Source organism: Tetranychus urticae, chromosome 1 (assembly GCF_039701765.1).
Source record: "Tetranychus urticae isolate SD_2017Ah chromosome 1, NJAU_TeUrti_SD_1.0, whole genome shotgun sequence".
NCBI lineage: Eukaryota > Metazoa > Arthropoda > Arachnida > Trombidiformes > Tetranychidae > Tetranychus > Tetranychus urticae.
This window is the reverse complement of record NC_142958.1, coordinates 29,376,497-29,389,229: the sequence shown is the minus strand read 5'-3', so window position 1 is coordinate 29,389,229 and position 12,733 is coordinate 29,376,497. Positions and strand designations below refer to the sequence as shown.

The 12,733-nt window shown below is 34.2% G+C and overlaps 2 protein-coding genes across 2 annotated transcripts; both read left to right on the top strand.

The window, feature by feature from the left end:
* The first annotated feature begins 5,833 nt into the window (after positions 1-5,833).
* On the top strand, positions 5,834-8,159 carry LOC107361952 (uncharacterized). Its single transcript, XM_015928914.3, has 4 exons — positions 5,834-6,976; positions 7,359-7,517; positions 7,586-7,675; positions 7,764-8,159. The coding sequence occupies exons 1-4, from the start codon at positions 6,818-6,820 to the stop codon at positions 7,785-7,787; spliced, it is 432 nt and encodes a 143-aa protein (XP_015784400.1). The 5' UTR covers positions 5,834-6,817; the 3' UTR covers positions 7,788-8,159.
* Positions 8,160-8,547: 388 nt separating this feature from the next.
* LOC107361950 (RING finger protein 145) lies at positions 8,548-12,701 on the top strand. Its single transcript, XM_015928912.3, has 4 exons — positions 8,548-8,928; positions 9,953-10,137; positions 10,211-10,563; positions 10,648-12,701. Exons 2-4 carry the CDS (start codon positions 9,975-9,977, stop codon positions 11,941-11,943), a joined length of 1,812 nt encoding a protein of 603 aa, XP_015784398.1. The 5' UTR covers positions 8,548-8,928; positions 9,953-9,974; the 3' UTR covers positions 11,944-12,701.
* The last annotated feature ends 32 nt before the right edge of the window (positions 12,702-12,733 follow it).

Sequence of the window (12,733 nt, the reverse complement as noted above, 5' to 3'; positions counted from 1 at the left end):
AAAATATGAGCGGCAGTATGGACAAGCCCATACGCGGGATCTACGTTTTGCAACGTTAAGCTTTCTGACATTTTCTCCAATTTCAGCTGTCAAGTCGCGTTGAGTAACCTTTTCGTAAACACCATAAAGTTCCAGCATTTCTAGTCGCGCGTAATATTTGTCATATTTGACGTGAGCGTAAATCTTTTTATTTATTTCTGCAAAATGGCTTAGTTTTGCTGGAAAAGCAGCTTTGAGCTCTTCTACGCAAATATTAACTGTTTGTACAACCTAGGGTTATAGAATAGCATATTAAATATTAGCGATTAAGTCATTAAAAACAAAAAACACGAACTTACCTCTTCCTCTCGAACCGCTGAAGCAGATTCAGAATTTACAGCATTTGAAACAGGTTCACCTTCACCGCTTTCTAATGTGTTTTCTGGCGATACATTTTGACTTTCGCTTTCTACTGCAACTTCAGATGCAACATCTAGATTATTTCCTACATCGGCATCATGCTGAAGACCAGGTTCTTGCAGGTCGGATAATAATTGATCTTCTGAAGCTTTATTTTGGTGGTGGACTCGCTGGTGGCTGCAATTAAAAACAAAACATAGAAATTGTGATGAGCATTGAAATAATTAAATCAAACATAAAATACTAACATCCTCAATATAAATACACCTATTATGATTAGATAAAACGTTAACAGGTACACCAAAACTTGTTGCAACAGGCATGGAGAAACTAATCTGATTAATTATACAAATTTAATGGCTGTATTAAAAGAAGCGTCCTAATGTCTTTGAATTTGCCTGCAAATTATAGCGACATCTAACTTTCACTTGTCTTACTATTACTGTTTGCCTTGTTAATCTTTTGAATACGTGACATTAGTATGACACTACTGTCAGCAACATCTAGATGCATTATGTCACCAAGATTGCATAACACTTTAGATTAAATCAATCTACCGGAGTGAATGAAGTGCAGTGAATTTATAAAAAATCATAATTAAAAATCAAATAACTCAAATTCCTTGATAGAATGGTGTGATTCTTCCTTCGTCAATGATTTCTTGCATCCAGTTTCAAAATTCTGCCCGGAACCTGAAAGAAGAGTTGCAAGCCAAATTTCTAGAAGAAAAAGAGAAATTATTTTAAGTTTACTACTTTTCGGCACAATAACAATCACGTCTTTTATGAGTGTTGGATTAGGAGCAATCACCTTCTCTAAAGAGAAAAGCCTGAAATCAGAGTTCGCTAAACTTGTCGAAAAACACAAAGAAAAGAGTTACGAACTAGAGAAACAAAAGTTTAAACAACAAATTACAAAAAAGTAACGAGAGACATGGAAGTGAGCTTTGATAAAATAACTAGCATTTTACAAGAAGTAAACACAAAATTGGCTTTCCTTGAACAAGAAATTCCTAAAACTATCTATTTTGTTTCTCAACTATCAAATAAATTCATACGTATGAAGACAATTCTCACTCGGGCAGAAAGAAAATGGAGTTATGGTGAACTAGAACCAGAATTATTAGAGTTATTCAACATTTGACTTCCTTGCAAAGAAACGTGTCCTTTGCAACTTTTCGGACCGACTTATTGTTACCTAGATTCACGTAAACGTCATATTATTCTCGGTTTTGATGTTAAGATAACATCAACAAATTACACAATATTGCAAGCTGACGCATTTAAGTTTACTCAGAGAAACGAGACACAAAATTATAATTCAATCTATGCTGGACCAAAAGAGATCCTTTTTTCCAAAAACTTGAACTGCGCGGTAGAAATTCATAATAAAATGATTAACAATCCCTATTTTGATCTAATCCTCAAGAACGAAACTGTTTAAAACAGAATCTTACTGAAACTAATTTGTGGGTGACAGATCATTGTATTGACGGGTTGCTACCTACTACAACACAGTTCAAATAAAATTCGTTAAAAGACATAACTTTATCTATTGTGCGGGAACTTCAATTGAACTCTTGACGCACTTCATCAATGTCCACAATTTGTCTTCTCAATACCAGCAAACGTGTCCTTCAAGAATAATAATTATACTTACCACCCTCATAACATAAAAAGCACAAACACATTACATTTTGTGTAAGATTGGAATTTCAAAGTTAACAGGCAATTCAATCCATTGTTAAATGATTCATTAAAAGAAAATCTTAACCTAACAAAGTTTGATATGCAAAGCTTGAGTCAAGAAAATGTTATCAACAAGACCGATTCGTTTATCCTCATTCTCACAACAACTTTAATTGTCATTATTCTAATGCTGCTCGCTCTTACTTTTTTCTTATTTGGTCCTATTTTAAATCAAACAATAAAAGACAATAACATCGAGAAACCGATTTTACCGGCTAAACGTCCGTTATTGAGGAAAGCACCAGTTAAATGTTCACCAATCACTGATTAATCAATGTTGAAACAATAACTTATTCAAACAATCTCTTTACAGTAAGGTACCAGATAATGAGAATACCTTGGAATAGCTTATTTACACTATTCTGCGGGCAACTTATTTTCTTGATTATCAACTTTCTTTAAATAATCAAATTCAAGATTAATTGTTTTTCAAACTGATTTCTTGAGTTTCTTCATTGATATTTGCGAAAGAAAATTAGATTTAGTTTAGTAATAATCAAAGAAATTCAAAGAAAATTTCAATTTTATTTAACTCTCCCATTGAGGGTTCGTTGAAGAATTGATTCTCATTATCTGGTACCACACTGTATTTCATTTAATTTTCTTTCCGATTTCTTTACATTTTTTTGCTATCTATTCACCATTCATTTAACCCTTCGTAAATTGAATTCCTTCCTATATTCTAATTATTAATGTTTTGGTCAATTAACGGAATCTGGCATACGTAAGCCTGAAGCAACACCAGGTACTCCAGGAACATCTCTTTGACCGCCATGTCAATGTCCAGCGTTATGGCGTTCAGGATTACTTCCTTCACTGGCCGTGTCTGTTTTTTCAGGCAAATGGCATAACCAGAAGCCATCCATGTCTGTATACCGACTCATGTCCAACCTTTTGGTCTTATCTCTTAAATACTTCAACAGTTTATCGTTATCAATGGTTATTCGAATGAGCTCGGGATCAGATGAACTATTTAATTCCATGTTGCAACTAAGGATCCCTTCTTTGAATGCTCTGCAGCCTAGAATATGATCACATACTGTCTCTTTGGCACCAACAACGCAATTCGGCTGAAATAGATTCAAAACATACATTTCCGTCACGTTGCAGAAAGTCATCACTCTTTCACCTTTCTTTTTCTTGTAGTGGCTTAAACACTCTTCTCTTGACCAAGACGGGTGGTAAGCGTTTCAGTCGCCAACAAATAATTTAAGAACATCTGACCCCATTTTTGTTTTAATAACGGCAGCAATAAATTTCAAGTCCTTAGTTAAATCTTCAACAGAATTCTTAGCAATGTTGGAAGAGAAGTAACTGCAAATGGGGGCTAGTTTTATATTATTCCAGCGAGCTTTAGCACAGGTAGCGGTGCAGAGTTCCAAACAACACTTTGTAATAAACTGAAAGCTTTCACTGTCGGAACAAGCTATAGCAGCTGTATTAGGTTGTTAAGCCGTCACGATAGAAACTTTTGGCACTGTATAATCCAAATCCTCGGGGGTCGGTTCAAAGCTGTAAAATCTGGTTTTTCATCAGCACTTATTTTCATAAGGTTCTTGGTGGCTGCTTTAGTACGTTTACCTTTTTATTTCTCTGACTATTTTAATAACTTGTAAGCCATTTGAATAGTCTTGTTATTGACAACAAAAACACAAAACACACAGTTTAAATTCAGAATTCATTTATTGTGATACGAAATTTGCAAAAGTTTTACAAATGTAAAGAACAATGATTCCTTGGATTTTGGTCGCCCCGGGTTTTTCTTCCTGCCATCCTCCCTGGGGGTGTATTTGGCTGGAGCGGGACAGTTTGGCGCACAAAACCTTCCATGTACATGTCCAGGAGCTCGAACAACATTACACCTTTTTTCATGTTTGTTAATATTTGACTTATCGTCTGTTCCCATACCGCACCATCGACAGCTGAATTTCCACTCGATTCGCTTAAAGTTGTTGGTGCTTTTTGCACTTTCGTGTTGTCTCCATAGTGCACGATTGAAGGGTTGCAATTTAGGTAAACTCAAAACTTTCCCCTCACCGAGATGTACATCGCTTCTTTCCACCCATGTTGGCGACCATTCAGTTAAACGATACACATTTGTTGCTGTTCGTGGACCATCCGTACATGCATGCAGTAACTTTCGAAATGGGATACTCCCCGGCACAAGCACGAGCTGTTTCTTTAGACATGTTGAAGAAAGAAGATAGAAAGAAAAGAGTTTGGATAAAACAAGCACAATTGAAATGATAGACAACAGAAAACAAAGGCAACGTATAACTGAGACTGTTTAATTAGAAACTGAGGACAGTTTCTTTGTTTTTGTAGTAGAGGGTAATGTAAGACCAACGAGGTCTCAGTTGACCGCAACGAGGACTCACTGAGCATCCTCTAAAAGTTGTAACGTCACTTTAGTCAGTTGTGCTTTGACTGCCCTCTTTGTACTATAACCTTGTTTACTTGTACATCTCTCAATTAAACCTTTAAGTTTATTTTAATGCATTTTAGTGATTACTTTATTTTTTTGGTGTAACATAAAAACATTACTTGTTTTTTTTCTTGATGGCATGGATCGTTCAGCGCGACCATCAGGAAGAGTAAAATAAACAAACTTTCCAGCGCAATTTGACTTACAGATTTCAGCCACACAATTATGGTTTGGTGACGCTGGGAAAACACAACTTTTCTCCTCATGGCGAGTCATATTACACTTATTGGTGAAACAAGAATCACAGAACAGTAAAACAAATTCGGGTCCTTTTCAAATGTTTCATCAGGATCGAGAGCAAAAACGAGACTCCGTTTCAGCTTTTTTGGTATACCATAAGGAACATTAGTGCAACTAATATTTCTCATATCTGGCATATCGACCAGGTAGGGTGCCCCGAGGACGGCAGCCATGTTGCGGACTTCGCCTCTGCATCGATACCTCTCTTGTTAGAGCACTTAATCAACATCGTAATAGCCATCACGGGCTTTTGCTGTCATTTTTAATTGCTGACAACCACACTCGTGGTCTCCAGAACATGTGGGTGGCTGAGGTGACCGACTACGTTCATCATTGGGTAAAGCCATGTTAAAAGTTAAAGTTAAAAAGAAAAGCCAAACAAAATTTCAAATAGAAACAAAGACAATGAAAAGGTTGTAAAATGTATTCACGTTAACATACAAACTGATGTTTAAACTTTAAACTGTGGACAGTTTTCTTCTTTGGTGGTGGCAAATGTTAAAATAACCTCAACGAGGACTCAACACAGGCTACTTAAGCCGCTTTAAACCTTTATTGCACGCACTCCTGTAGTCATTGTAAACCCTTAACATAATCTCAGTAAACTCATTTTCAAAACCTTTATCTTTATTTTACTCTTCATTTGGCCCCTTGGGCATAACAATATCTTGTTGAGTTACTTCATCTCCTCAGGCACCTAAAGAGTCACTTTTCTTCAACTTAGTCCAGTAATGGTCAACATAAAATGCCAACATAAGCACAATTCGGCTGAAATAAGCACGATCTTTTGCTTTTTTTGCTTTGCAAAACTTGTAAATGGCTTAAAATATGAGAAAACTTTGTTTGACGATTAAACAGAAAGAATCTTTTCCTCCATTGATTCTCTGTATTCGGACAAAGTTTCCAACGCTATCCAAAGAACACGAAGTTGGCGTTAATCTGTTCAAATGGGCAAATGAATGAACATCATGGAAACCAAAGCAGGATCCATCTTCAGAGGATTTGAATGTTTAAAGAGCCAAAACAGCTAGCTGGGTTATCGTGTTTATGTTTTAGACATTTGATGAACCAGAAGACTTTAGAAATATTTATAACTGTTATTAAATAGATCAATTAGAGAGGATAATTATCAGCATCAATCACTTGTTGTATCAACACGAATTAATAGATTTATTGTCCATCAATATAGCAATCAAAACAGGAAGAATATTCTAATAATTTATAATAACTTTGTGGTCAATTATCGCTTACAATTAAAGTTAATCTCGATATAATATTGTAACTTTTTATAAATACATTGAGAATCGGCCTAAAAAAGATCATCAATGTTTTTTTGGTGTAAGTCAGCAAACGGTAAATTTAATCATATTTAATTGTAATCAATGAAGCAGATCAAAACATTGAAACGTTCGTTGAACATGATCAAACATCAAAACATTGGTTAACATGATTAAAATTGAGAAGCAAAAGAGGAAGAAGTTGAAATGTAAAAAAGAAAGCATTTTTTCGACCAAAAAATCAAGTTCAACTTTGATTCAAATCAATTGAGATTGCAATCATAATAACAGATCAACCATTTTCCAGTGAACATTCAGTTTTGTCAAAAACAAATTTGATTCAACCTTACAATTATTGAACAAGACTATGATTGTAGTTCATAATGAATCCTTTTTTTACCTCAAATTTTGTCGTTTGTCATCAAATTATCCCAGTTAATGTTGAACTCTTATTAAACAATTGGCCAACATTGTTTAAGGTGTCAACATTAATTGTTAGAGTTATTAATTTGGTCGTCATTTTGGCCAATATTTTGTATATGAATGCTTGCTACGACCACTGTGACTGATTCAGTTTCAATTCATCAGATCATCTTGTAAGGTGATCAATTTTTAGACCGATAGAGTTACATTAAGTATTATTCGTCATTTGTTAACATTGAGTCAACATGAAGCTCGCTATTGTTTTTGCTTTGGTCGCCCTTTACATTGTGGCTGTTGCCTCTCATCGTCATCATCATTGTTGCCACAAAAGTGTTCATCACCATCATAAACACGAGGGAAAGAAGGTTCATCATCATCATGGACATCATCACGGACACCATCATGTAAGTGAAATACCAACAGCATCTTGTCAAGTTACAGGCTTGTCGTACACATTACGGACCAACAACTGATACATCGATATGATGTACGATTTACAGTTTAGACTATTTATTATTTATTATTTAATAGATTCATTATTGTTTCATCAGAATTGTTAGAGTTTTTTGTCAGATTGTATAGCATCTTGAAGTTTCTAGTTACATTCATCAGATTACCTGTTCGTTATTCACATGAAATACTAGATTTGCTTGAAAATGTCATCTTTTTGCTAAAATATTCAATATTTTAGTTTAATGGTGATACATTGATACTTTCTCAAGGTTTCACTGAAATAAGATGAATCGTAATTTCATTGTTTAACTGTTACATTTATTTGTATTTAAGGGACATAAACATGGACATCATCATGGCCATAAGCACTCTCAAGGTCACGAGCACGGTCACAAGAGCTGGGGTGACTGGGGTGGTTGGGGAGGCCACACTGGACACTCTGGATGGGGAGGATGGGGTGGTCATAGTCACGCTCATGCTGCTTTATCTCATGTAAGTTCAATAATTTCAACCAATTTCAGTATAAACAATGATATCAATTTTTCTTGTTTAACAAATAGGCTTGGAATGGTGGATGGGGATGGGGTCATCATGGCCATCACGGACATCATGGACATCATGGACACCATGGACATCACGGTTGGGGTCATGTAAGTTAATGTTTACTTGAACATAACTGAATCCTTTTCCATAAACACTAATTACTTTCTTCGTTTTTGCTCTTATCTAAATTCGTAGGGTCATGGCTGGGGCTGGTGGTAAAAATTGGTTTAATCATTTACAGATTTCTGGCAAATAAAAAGTCTTAAGTACCAAAAAACCAACAAAAACGGAAAATCCAATAGACCAGACAAAGACGATGTTTCAGTAATCTTATACAAATTGAGCTTTACTAAAAGCATGCTTCAAGTTTTTAATCGTTCACATGTATAAGTGTTGATATTTTAATCAAACCTTATTGTATATCAGATCTTTACTTGTTTATATCTTGAATATTTTGTTATTGTAATTGTAGTGCGTATTTTATGAATTATCTGTTGATCAGTTCTTTTCTTTCTCAATGTCAGTTGTACAAAATAAAACCTGAACCTCTTTCAATGTTTTCAAAATAAACAAAAAAATTGAACTCTTAAACTTACCTTTTTAAAAATCATTACAAATGAATAATTTACACTGAAAATGTTTCACTAAAAAATATATCAGATCAAGAAATACTGAAAAAATGAGCTACTTTGATAAACATTTATAATCGCTCAATTAAAACGTTAATCGATGATATAACCCAGGATTTTTTTCATGATAAGGATCTTTAGGTCACTTATACTTTGAATAAATCAATTAACCATTACATGTGTAATTAAAGACAATATTTAAAGTATTTTAACTACAATTTAACTGTATTCAAAACATGCGTTAAGAATAACATTACATTTTTCTTTTCCTTGTATCCTAATAGATGTCGCTAATGAGGAGAGTTGTGAAATTGTATGCGTTTTTCAAACTCAATTTGAGTAACTCAACCGTTGTGCTGTATTTACCTTTTTGGTTAACTTGTTTTTGTTTTGGTGGTAATGATTAATGATAAATCATCTAGACCAATTTAACTCTTTTTTTATTTATACTAATGTCAACGTACGAATTTGATTTAGAAATTTATTCTCGTACAACTATCAATGTGTTAATGTTTGATTCATGGTTATTTGAACAGACCATTTGAATCACTTTCTGCATCTTGTAACTCTTACCTGGTTTACTTCACAACATCTACCGTTTCAACTGTTTTTAATTGTCGTTTAATTTTTCTATCAATGTGAAAATTGAAATTGTGTCTTGGCATTTTCCCTTTTTGATCTTACCTTTACTCATTTCATCGTCTCTGACCTCAAATATGCTCATGAATCAGGTAAAATCATTATCAGTTTTGTTTTTGTTAAATGTGTGTCATGCAAAAAGTGCTCAAGCTTTTTTCAACTATTTTTTCTTTTCTTTCTCTCTTTTTATTTTGATCACTCCTTCTTCTGTGTTTTAATAATTAGTTCAAACAAAACACCTTTCTTTGTTATTCCACTCGAAACTGTCTTTATATCACAGTTAGATTTTCAATGTGATAGGATTTACTTTATTGCCAGTAAAAGGTGTTGAAAGTTCAAAATATCATGAGTTGTTTCTTGTTTTGGTAGACATTGTTATCGGTTTAAAGGTTGACCGGATCCAAGAGTGGATTTTAAGGTCTTCTTCATCATTTTGATGACAGTTTTTAACGTTATGAATAAACTGGTTCTAATATATTTCAACCCTAAAATCAGGCATATCCTGACCTTGCATCTCTTTAACGGGAATCTCCCTCAAAATAAGAGCGATCATGGTCATCAAAATAATTATCATTCACTCCTTATCACTTTTCATTCACGAACCTCAATACGTTTAACAGACCTGATTTAGGATGATGAATTTGACCTTTAACTCGAGACTCTTTTATAATCTGTTCTTGAAATTGAATAGCTGGCGGTTGTTAATTAGTACATTATAAATTGAACTTGAAAACCTTATTCGAGTGTTTGTTTTTTCTGTCAGTATAATTTACCATTTAATGCCGGTCTATGCCACTTGATAGATGCATGTTGAATATCAAATATTATCCAAGATTTTTCCAATAATTTTTCTCTATTCTCTCTTATTTTTTTCTATCGAAATGAAAAACAATTAAATTTACTCTGATTTCAATTAAGCATGTTCTCTTCATTTCAAAGTCATTAACTTCAGCTTATCTTTCAACCCTTCTATTCATACAATTCATCTAATGGAAAAGTGAGCTAGACTGATTTCTCATCCGTCTCAATTTCAAAAGAAATATCTATTTTTGTAAACCCTTTCAAGAAAATCAATTCAATTAATTTCCATTTTTTTCTTTTTCTTTTCATTTTTAGCTTCTTCTGTAGGTACAAAACAATGCCTAGGAATCGCGACCAACAGCGACTTGACGCGGCTCTTGCTGTCGTCCTCCGAACTCCAGGTCTCTTTATCATTGAATATTGGTGGCAGAACGAGAAAAACAATTTCCTGTCTTTCGGTGATGAGTCCAATTACATTCTGACAATTCTCAATAACATCGGTACATAAATTATTACCATTCAACTTTCTTCTTACTAAGAATATTATCTAATTACATTTTTTCCTCTCTTCAGCATTAATCAATGGATTTTTTATCCTGTTATTACCAATCTCATGCATTCGTTCGCTCTACATACATTTCATTTGCGGAGCTTTACTTCTTAGTGCTCACTTTCTTTCTCATTACTGGGTTCGAGATTCGAATGGAGATTACTTGTCACAAATCGATGTGGTTGACCGAATGGCATCTTCAGTTGTTCATAATTCCGCCATTAAACAAATCTCATTGCTTGCGGTACATGTTATTATCGCAGGTATCGTTTCATTACTCCTCCAAGGACCGCGAAGACCTGTAGTTTCAGCTTTCGCTTGTTACTCATTACCAGTTATCGCTCGTATTGTCGACTTTTCATCCGAGTCAATAGAGGCAAGTCAATTGTTTTATAATTGGCATTATATTATCAAAAATTAGTTTATTCATAATCGCTTTTGTTATTTTTTTTATCTTTAGGTTATTCATCATTTCAGTACTGCTTTCGTGGTGATAACTTTAGTTCATTATGGATACAACCAGTTTTATGGTTTATTTAATTCATTTAAAGGTGCTTTCAATGATCTTTTAAGTGAAACTAGAGTCAATGGTTTCCTTTATATAATTGTTTTACTTTGGAAAAAATTGTTCGTGCCAACTCACTTTCTCCTCTTTTGGTGCATTGCTTTCTTGTGCAAAATTTATGAAAATATTTTCGTTGAAGAAAATTCTCAAGACATTTATGGTTTAATCTTAAGTTCAGCCAGCAGTTTGTGCACATCTCCACTTTCATTGGTATCAACTGCAGTTACGGTCACTTATATCTCATACTTTACTCTATGCGGAATTAAACTTTATTTATGGGGTAAACCCGATTATGTTGGACGCCAAAGTGATATTTATTTCAATCAAATTATGCTTCATCAAGCTCACTCTGGTTGGGAAGAAGGATTGATCACATTTCTGCTCGCTGTTCTAACAGGAATCACCAACATGCAGCCTCCTGCTCGCATGGCCGTTCTTACCATCATCCTTTTCGTCGTTCTTTCATCCCTCTTAGAGTCAATGCTGGAAATTGCTGAACCTGTTATACTCTCGTTGAGCACTTATCATGGACGAAACATTTTCCATCATGTTAAAGTATTACTTCTCTGTGCTTTCCTATTCTTCTTTCCTCTCCATGTTAGCTGGGTTTTGGCCAATCTATTTCCAGTTGACTTTTGGATGGCAGTTGTTATATCGACAAGTCTCCTCACCTCAGCACAAGTCCTCGATCTGGTTGTAGTCCATTGTTTACTTTGGTACGATGCAGTCCGTCATGAACCATGGGCTCCATTAGACGAGATGGTTTACTATGTTAGAAGTGCTACTAAAGTAATTGAGTTCATTGTTGCCAGTAGTGTTGTTTTTGTCGGAATTTTTGAAGGAATATCCAATAAGTGGAACTGGACCAATGCTTTTATTTTGATTATCCACTGTTATTTCAATGTAATGCAAAGATTCCAAGCTGGTTACAAAAGCTTCATACAGCGCCGCGAAGCAATCGCCAAATCAGCTCGCTTACCGACAGCAACTAAAGAGCAACTGAAACAACACAATGACGTCTGTGCCATTTGTTATATTGACATGATAAATGAAAAAGAGTCTGTTATAATTCCCTGTCAACATTTTTTCCACCGTATTTGTTTAAGAAGATGGTTGTGTTTTCAGGAAAGCTGTCCACTTTGCTCAGCAAGAGTTACCCTTGGAGAACCTAAAACTTCTGATGCCAAATAATCACAAATCATCATCATCATAATCATCACCGTCGGTTATTAACTTTTGAACAAAAAATGTTATTGTTGGAAATTTTTTCGTTTAAATTTTTTATTGTCAAATTACAGCTGTCAAAGATGCAAACAACAAAGCTATTTGCCTGGTGAAATTTGTTACTAAAGAAATTATTTATTTATTATATATTTAAAGAAACTGTACATCAAAAATTACATGACTTGGATATAATGGCCCACTCCAAGCCAGATATATGAATATTAGGAAAGATTCGTTCATGAACTCTGCCTTCTCCAAAAGTGACTGAATTGGCAAAATGTATCCAAACTTTTACGCCATTTTTGATAATCAATGGAAATCAAGAGACATGTCAATCTGAAAATCAACCAATGCTGATCAGTTGTAAAGCTTTACAAAACATCAATTCATCCTGATTGCAACAAGTTGAAACTAACAATCAATTAAATGTTTCATGGTTACCCAATATTAACATTATGACCCCAATTATATAACTTGCGTTATAGTAAGACAATGAGATTGAATCGCCTCAATGAAACTAATCATGAAAAATCTTTAAAAATTGATTCCAACCATTGAGACTTTAATTGACTTTAATCAAATGAGAACGCTTACAAAAATGTTCTCGTTTCTATTTATCTCTTAGACGAAGAGTCTTCCCAAGACTGTAAAAATGCTTTCATATGATTGTAATGAACAAAAAAAACTGAATAAAAAAAAGATATTTGATTGCGTATATAAAATAATTCGTATTTACTGGAAAATTCTGAGCCTTTGC

Coding starts and splice junctions, on each gene's coding strand:
- LOC107361952 (XM_015928914.3), top strand. CDS start 6,818: ATGAAGCTCGCTATTGTTTTTGCTTTGGTCGCCCTTTACATTGTGGCT. Junction 6,977..7,358: donor ATCATCACGGACACCATCAT/GTAAGTGAAATA, acceptor TTTGTATTTAAG/GGACATAAACATGGACATCA. Junction 7,676..7,763: donor GACATCACGGTTGGGGTCAT/GTAAGTTAATGT, acceptor CTAAATTCGTAG/GGTCATGGCTGGGGCTGGTG.
- LOC107361950 (XM_015928912.3), top strand. CDS start 9,975: ATGCCTAGGAATCGCGACCAACAGCGACTTGACGCGGCTCTTGCTGTC. Junction 10,138..10,210: donor GACAATTCTCAATAACATCG/GTACATAAATTA, acceptor TCCTCTCTTCAG/CATTAATCAATGGATTTTTT. Junction 10,564..10,647: donor TTTCATCCGAGTCAATAGAG/GCAAGTCAATTG, acceptor TTTTATCTTTAG/GTTATTCATCATTTCAGTAC.